Raw genomic sequence first — 8595 nt, 5'->3', positions numbered from 1 at the left:
ACATAAAAACAATGTGTTCTCGCTCAGGCTCACACACATCGGTGTGTATGTGTGGGGAGGAGGCAAGGGGGTACGTGTGGGTGTGGTAGGGGGGGGGGGGGGGGGGGGTTTGCAAACTGTCTGTCAGACTTGACATCCTGACAGGTTTAATAACTGGCTCAATCATGCCTCCCACTCTTCCGTTGGCCCCTTCTTCCCTCGCTTCACAGAGTGATGGCTGAATGAAGGAGGTGAAGTTGATAGTAGACTTAATCTATTGCTCCACTGCCAGTCAAATGTTCTACTGAGACAGAGAAAAACAGACAGGGTTGGAGTTAAAACCTACAGGATGGTAGTCCTCCAGGAACAGGGTTGGAGTTAAAACCTACAGGACGGTAGTCCTCCAGGAACAGGGTTGGAGTTAAAACCTACAGGACGGTAGCTCTCCAGGAACAGGGTTGGAGTTAAAACATACAGGATGGTAGTCCTCCAGGAACAGCGTTGGAGTTAAAACATACTGGACGGTAGCTCTCCAGGAACAGGGTTGGAGTTAAAACATACTGGATGGTAGTCCTCCAGGAACAGGGTTGGAGTTAAAACATACTGGATGGTAGTCCTCCAGGAACAGGGTTGGAGTTAAAACATACTGGATGGTAGTCCTCCAGGAACAGGGTTGGAGTTAAAACCTACAGGACGGTAGTCCTCCAGGAACAGCGTTGGAGTTAAAACATACTGGACGGTAGCTCTCCAGGAACAGGGTTGGAGTTAAAACATACTGGACGGTAACTCTCCAGGAACAGGGTTGGAGAGCCCTGATTTAGGAAGACGAAAACAGACGTAACCTCAAATGTTTGTTTTCAGTTTTTATTTAAACTTTTTTAATAATGTCAACATTAGTGTTTTTTTGCTCATAAAAATATGTTCACTTAATTCTAAAGGACATGGAAAGAGACGAACAATAACAACGAAAAGCTTCCCAAAATAAACAGGGAAAATAGGAATAATATCAAAAATATTTCTGGATATTTTCAATGTTTTTTGTATTGTAAAACCAAGTATTCCAGTTAAGTTGTTTTGGTAGTTTTACACACTTTAAACAGATGTAATTTTAGGTGTTAAATATTGAGGCCTAAGTATTTGTTTAGATGGTATAAGATTTAGTGGTAGACAGCAACCACCAACCCTTCCTTCCAGTCTTAATCTCCTGTGTTGTTTTCACTAAAATAATAGTCATCATGTACACTGCCTGGTCACTAAGCATGTTAGGAGAGGGAACCCTTGTCTTAACATGCCCATTTCAGGAGGTTTTAATACTTTTAAAGACATGCTCCGGAACTTTAGCGACTGCTAAGTATTTGTTAAACCTCCCACTTTGGGCTGGATGTGTCAATGTGTAGTTCAAAAATGCATACTCTATTCACAGAATTACTGTCTTACCTCAATAAGCCATTTAATGCCTAGTTTAAAATGAACTTTTTCTCGAAGCTGTGCTGTGCCATTTTCTCTACATTTTCCCCCTAGCAATTCAAGTTCTAGCCAATGAGCTTTAGCCCCTTGCCATTTGAGCGACAGCTAGCTAGATGCACACACAGCAGAACGAGAAAGATAAATTATGTGGGGCACATATGCGACATAGTACGCAGGGAAAACTTTTGTCTCGTGAATGCTACTAACAGAACTACTGGCTAAAAACTATACAGAGTACTGGAGAATGTCTTTAAATGTAGTGAATGGAGTAGGTGTGTGTGTGTGTGTGTGTGTGTGTGTGTGTGTGTGTGTGTGTGTGTGTGTGTGTGTGTGTGTGTGTGTGTGTGTGTGTGTGTGTGTGTGTGTGTGTGTGTGTGTGTGTTTAGTGGGGGATACAGTACTACTGAAGCATGACAGTGACTTGATGTCTACTGCTCTGTGCACAAGACGGGACATGCTGTCACATTATCACTGAGCTGTTTACCGACAGAGATCTTCATACTGTAGTCGGCACTGAGATCCTCATCGGGCGCAGGCAGGTTAGCGCCAGACACATACAAGTTACTTAGACTGTTTTCACATTTTGAGATTTGAATCTCAACACTGGTGTTTCAGCATATTCTAGTTTGGTGTACAACTTCTTTCCAAATACTCGTCCTCAATGTCCCTCGTCCCAGACAGAGCCCATATAAAACCTTCAAACTATATGCTACGCTTGGACTTTTCATAGTCTGCTTGGCTGCAAGTGAGCAAGACGGGGGACCCTCCTTTTCCAAAGACCAGTTAATGGTGCACAACAAAGCACCATAGAGGCTAATTCTGCCTGAGGGAAATCCACAAGCATCTATCTCTGAGGCTAGGCTAGGCTAGGCTAGGCTAACAAGTGCATTCTTGTGAATTGCGGTTTACTGAAATAACTGTGTTCCCTCTTGGGGACAACAACAATGAATTAAGCCTTTAGAAATGAACAGTTTATTTTCCCTTCTCCTCTCTGTGGTAATCATGTGTGTGTGGTTGATCTGAGGCAGGCTCAGGGGATGTTTGAAGTTCGCTGCAGCACAGAAACAAATGTTAGGGTTTCAGCCAACTGAAACTGTTTATCGGTGCTTTTTGTGCGGGGGGCGGGGGGCGGGGGGCGGGGGATGGGGTTGAGGGCCAGAGAATGGAGAGGGGATTTAGTAAGTCTGCCCAGACTTACAGCTGCTTACACTGTCTGACATTCGTAGGGTAAAGCCTTTGATTGACTTTGCTGGTACAAACGAGTTTTAATCTTCAAAGATTTTAATCTGTCTGTTAAATCACAAGCAGTTAGGGGGGGTGGAAGGGTGGTAACAGTCACGTACTTACAGCAAGAGTATAAAAACATTTACAAACACAACAAAAAAATGACAATTTCACTAAGCAATTGAGCCGAAACAAAGCATGATAAATGTCAGGCACCTTGCTTTTCAATAACTGAAAAAAGTTCTCTTCATTTGGTGACTGGGATGTCATTCACAGCAAGCACCACTGGGGTAGTGCTGAGGTGCTACAGAGCAAAATAATTGCTTATACTCTTTTTACATAGTTCAGTTATCACAAGGGGTGCACAGCAAGACAACCCCATTTCAGTGCAGAACCCATTTTAGAGTAGACACAGCAGGGATTAGGTCACTATGACCCTGATGTCTCTCTGCCTGGCCCAGCCTCGCTTGACCTTTGACCTGCTGTGGAGCGTGGGCGCACTCAGTAGTGAGCCGCGGGGCGCCAGTCCAGCAATGTGATTGTAGAAACAAAGCAGGAGGTGTGGAAATAAGAATAAAGGCACTTTAAAAGGCTTCCTTATTTTCAAATAATCCTTTCAAACATATTTTAATGTCTGCACAGTTAAGTATTTGTTCCGTTTCTCAATTGCTGACCCATGGCTGGCCGGTCCTCTCTCTTTCTCCTCCACTGTCACCAACAACTCTTGTGCTGGTGTCTAGTCCGTGAGGGAAGGAGTAGCTAGAGGTACTTAGTCTTACCCTCTGGGTCTGAGTAGCAACAGAGATGGGTGTCAGAAATAAGAGGGCTTATGAGAGAGAGCCATGTTGTTGTTCGGCGTGCAATGATCCTGTATTAGCAGCACCTCGTACTCCAGGCCGCCATTTTGAACCACAGCCGGCTCCGGCTGCTTTTGGGGCATCGCGCCTACAATGTTGGAACCAGCCTTAACTCCCTCCAGCTCCAGCTGGGCTGGCTCACACTCCACATCCAGGTGGCCCTTGGCCCGTTTCCTCCTTATGTAGCACACCACCCCCACGGCAGCTGCAACCAGGACTAGGAGCAGCAGGATGGCCAGAGCCGGCACCAGCATGGTAGTCAGCCTCTTGTCCTCCACCTGCCTCCCTGTGGCAGTGTGCTGCTGGGCTGCTGTGTGGGCCTCCGTGCAGACGCTGTCCCCACCGCTGAGGTCGCCCAGCGGGCTGGCGCACACCGTGTAGGTGGAGTTGGGCCGTAGCCCCCTCAGGGTGTACTCTGGGTAGGAAGCGGGCACGCTGAGCTGCATGGGACGCCGGTCGGGCCCCGACAGGTTGCGGTATGTCAGACGGATGCCGCGGATGTAGGGCCGGACCTTGATGTAGCGGTGCAGGTCCAGCAGGATGGAGGAGCTGGTCACCAGGCGCGAGCTGATGTCGGGGGCGTCGGCGGTGACAGTTGCCGCGGAAATGTCATTGTTGTTGTGATTGTGGTCCTCATCGGGAGGGGGGTGGGAGTGGTGGCGGTTCTCGCAATAGGTGCCGTAGAAGCCACGAGGGCAGGTGCACTCCAGATGGCCTTGCCCGTCCAGCCGACAGGTGCCCCCATTCAAGCAGGTCTGGGAGGGGCAGAAGAAGTCCACCTCTGGGTCTTGGCTGCTGCTGGTGGGAGAGGAAGGGACGGGGAGCGGGGACCTGCTGTTTGTCCCAGTTGAGTTGTCCTCCTCACTGGGCCCGGGTGCAGGGATGGCTGGGGAGGTGCTAGGCAGGGTGATGACCGGAGGAGGCATGGTGGTGCTGGTTCTGACTGTGCTAGCGGTGACAGTAGTGGTGGTGGGGCAGCCAAACTCCCTGTGCTCCAGCCTCTCCAGCACCTTCCCAGCGTTGAGGGGAGGGAAGTGGCAGCGGGTCTCCTCCGTCCTGCCCAGAGTCACCCCCTGGTTCCTGAGCCACCCGGGGAACCAGGCCAGGGTGCACAGGCAGTTGAAAGGGTTCTCGGCCACCGTTAGCTTAGTCAGGTGAGGGAAAAGCTGTGCGAACCCGTCGGGCAAGCCCTGCAGACTCAGGTTGCTGATGTCCAGCTCCTGGAGCTCACTCAGGTTCTTCAGGTCCTCCAGCTTCAGTGGGCCCATGGGGTTCCCGGCCAAGCTCAGGTAGATCAGGCCCCGGGCCTCCCTCAGCGCCAGGGGGAAGGAGCCCAGCTCGTTGCCAGAGATGTCCAGTTCGTGGAGGTTCCCCAGGCTGGCCATCAGGTCCTCATTCAGGCTTTCGAGGCCCAGGCCGGCCAGCTTCAGAGACTCCAGGTTGGACATCTGGAGGTCGGCTGACCCCAGGGATGGGAGGGTGTTGAAGCGGAGGTCCAAAAGCAGCAATCTGGGCATGGCTAGGGCGGGGAGCAAGGTGAGCTGGTTTCCCTGCAGCTTGAGCTCCAGCAGCTGCTCCAGGCCGTGGAAGGCGGCAGGGTGTATAGTCCGGATGTGGTTGCTGTAGAGGTACAGCCTCTCCAGTAGGGCCATGCCTGCAAAGGTCTCCTCTGACAGATGGGTGATCTGGTTGGCTGAGAGGTCCAAGTTCCTCAGGGAAGTCAGAGGCTCAAACACCCGGTCGGGCAGTACCGTGACTTTGTTCTGACTCAGATCCAGCATCTCCAGGCTCTCCATCCCCACAAAGTCTTCCTCCGCCAGGGTCTCGATGCCGTTGGCGAAGAGGTAGAGGTTTTTGGTGGGTTCCGGGACGCCGTGGGGCATGGTGGCAGATCGGCGCTGGAAACAGAAGATGGATTCTGGGGTGGAACAGGTGCAGTCCTGGGGACAGTCGCTGGCCAAGGTCCTGCCGGGGAGCCGGAGCAAGAGGAGAAGGAGGAAGGGCGTCAGCGAAGGGAGGAAGAAGGCCTTCATGGTGGCACTGGAGTCACTCTCTCTCCTCTCTCAGCCTGAAAGGACAGATCAAGGACAAGGTCAGCTATAGAAAGAGATGCTTTAAACGCAGGGCCATTGAGTAATAGAATACACAGACCGAGACAAGTCTTATCTTTGTCATGTCTTGCTGGAAACTGTGAAGGACATGGGAAAGGAAGGCAACCTAGAGGTGTTGAACATAGAGACGGCCTAGAGGTGTAGGACATAGAGACGGCCTAGAGGTGTAGGACATAGAGACAGCCTAGAGGTGTAGGACATAGAGACAGCCTAGAGGTGTAGGACATAGAGACAGCCTAGAGGTGTAGGACATAGAGACGGCCTAGAGATGTAGGACATAGAGACAACCTGGAGGTGTAGGACATAGAGACAGCCTAGAGGTGTAGGACATAGAGACAGCCTAGAGGTGTAGGACATAGAGACGGCCTAGAGGTGTAAGACATAGAGACGGCCTAGAGGTGTAGGACATAGAGACGGCCTAGAGGTGTAGGACATAGAGACGGCCTAGAGGTGTAGGACATAGAGACGGCCTAGAGGTGTAGGACATAGAGACGGCCTAGAGGTGTAGGACATAGAGACGGCCTAGAGGTGTAGGACATAGAGACGGCCTAGAGGTGTAGGACATAGAGACGGCCTAGAGGTGTAGGACATAGAGACGGCCTAGAGGTGTAGGACATAGAGACGGCCTAGAGGTGTAGGACATAGAGACGGCCTAGAGGTGTAGGACATAGAGACGGCCTAGAGGTATAGAACATAGAGACGGCCTAGAGGTGTAGGACATAGAGACGGCCTAGAGGTGTAGGACATAGAGACAGTCTAGAGGTGTAGGACATAGAGACGGCCTAGAGATGTAGGACATAGAGACGGCCTAGAGGTGTAGGACATAGAGACGGCCTAGAGGTGTAGGACATAGAGACAACCTAGAGGTGTTGAACATAGAGACGGCCTAGAGGTGTAGGACATAGAGACGGCCTAGAGATGTAGGACATAGAGACGGCCTAGAGGTGTAGGACATAGAGACGGCCTAGAGGTGTAGGACATAGAGACAACCTAGAGGTGTAGGACATAGAGACGGCCTAGAGGTGTAGGACATAGAGACAGTCTAGAGGTGTAGGACATAGAGACAGCCTAGAGGTGTAGGACATAGAGGTATAGTGCTAATTTGAGATATACAGTAATTCTGTACTATAACTACCCTTCAGATCTGTATAATGCGTCACAAATCTGTACAGATCTTTATGATGTATTAGTTTCTCTTTTTTCATGTGGTTAGCACAATATGTGGGGTTATTATGGTCGTCTAGACTGAGCACACATGAAGGATCAAAGACGTGGTCTCTTGACACAGGGCTCTTCAAACAATGGGCCGTAGTTCAGCAGTGACCTCAGGGCTTTGAGTAATTTTCCACTGGACTCGGGGGAAAGAAAGTTCCCTTTGCTACTCTCTATCTATTTACTGTAGCCACAGTCTGACCAAGGTGACTTGAACTCGATAGTATTGTATCAGACACTGAAGAATGGATGTGGATCCTGGATGGTGTTTTCCTAGAGCAGATTGTTAGTTACTGTGGTAGCAGGTTTGGTAGCTGCTTCATTAACATAAACCTTGCTATAGGTCCTGGTAGTACTTGTGCTGTGGACTGGTAAACACATTTATGTGTGTCTCTGTCTGTCTGTCTGTCTGTCTCTCTGTGCCTGCCTGTGTCTGTCTGTCTCTCTTTCTGTGTCTGTCTCTCTGTCTCTCTGTGCTTGTCTGTGTCTCTCTCTGTGTCTGTCTCTCTCTCAGGGTCTGGACAGTCCACCACTACCATTTACAGTTCTTCGCACACTGTGGTTGAACAGGAAGCACATTTAACCATTTTCTCCATGTTTTACGACAAACTCTTTAGCCTGTGAAACCACATTACAGACACACGCACAAACACACACACACAAATTGTTCAGATTACGATGTATGAGGAAGGCCATGAAGCCTGTCAAGAACTCCAGTCACCCAAGCCACGGACTGTTACCATCTGGCAAATGGTATCGGGTCTCGGACCAACAGGCTCCGAGCCCGCTTCTACCACCAGGCCATCAGACTGTTGAACAGCAAACCCTAGCTGTTTACCTGCTCAGACCTGCACCTTAGAGGCTGTTTACACTGACTCTCCACACGTCCAACCCTTGCACACAACTACACACCAACACACACACACACACACACACACACACACACACACACACACACATGCACACACACAGTCAACACTGCTGTTGGATTTGATACTTCTATTCAACTGCGTAAAGACACTACCCACTTTACATTTGGAACACAGTTCTGCTTGATCATTACACATTCATCATCTGTACTGTATATCTTATTAGATCTGTTTTATTACTATGGGAACTATCTTCCTCTATGACTCCACGAACTTTTCTATTATTATTGATATGGATATTGTACTGCATTGTTGAGGGAGCTAGTGTGTTAGCATTTCACTGCACCTTTTATACCTGCTGTTAACTGTTTTCTACCTCATGTTAACTGTTTTCTAACTGCTGTTAACGGTTTTATACTGTATTTGGAGTTTACTGGAGTTTACCTGGTGTTAAAGGTTTTATAACTGCTGTTAACGGTTTTATATCTGCTGTTAACGGTTTTCTACCTGCTGTTAACTGTTTTATACCTGCTGTTAACTGTTTTATCCTTGCTGTTAACTGTTTTATACCTGCTGTTAACTGTTTTATCCTTGCTGTTAACTGTTTTATACCTGCTGGTAACTGTTTTATACTTGCTGTTAACTGTTTTATCCTTGCTGTTAACTGTTTTATCCTTGCTGTTAACTGTTTTATCCTTGCTGTTAACTGTTTTATCCTTGCTGTTAACTGTTTTATCCTTGCTGTTAACTGTTTTATCCTTGCTGTTAACTGTTTTATCCCTGCTGCTAACTGTTTTATACCTGCTGGTAACTGTTTTATACCTGCTGTTAACTGTTTTATCCTTGCTGTTAACTGTTTTATCCCTGCTGCTAACT

At 48.7% G+C, this 8595-nt stretch overlaps 1 protein-coding gene across 1 annotated transcript in view; it reads right to left on the bottom strand.

Annotated features, from left to right (window-relative positions):
- Window positions 1-2567: 2567 nt before the first annotated feature.
- LOC129845405 (vasorin-like) overlaps window positions 2568-8595 on the bottom strand; it is a 42504-nt gene continuing 36476 nt past the window's right edge. Inside the window, exon 3 of the mRNA XM_055913320.1 lies at window positions 2568-5595. Within this exon, the coding sequence (XP_055769295.1) occupies window positions 3482-5560 (2079 nt within the window). The 5' untranslated portion in view covers window positions 5561-5595 and the 3' untranslated portion in view covers window positions 2568-3481. The remainder of the gene's footprint in view (window positions 5596-8595) is intronic.

The sequence above is a fragment of the Salvelinus fontinalis genome, unplaced genomic scaffold (genome assembly GCF_029448725.1).
Source record: "Salvelinus fontinalis isolate EN_2023a unplaced genomic scaffold, ASM2944872v1 scaffold_0298, whole genome shotgun sequence".
Classification (NCBI taxonomy): domain Eukaryota; kingdom Metazoa; phylum Chordata; class Actinopteri; order Salmoniformes; family Salmonidae; genus Salvelinus; species Salvelinus fontinalis.
Note: the sequence above shows the minus strand (reverse complement) of the source record. Positions and strands in the feature narration are given on the sequence as shown.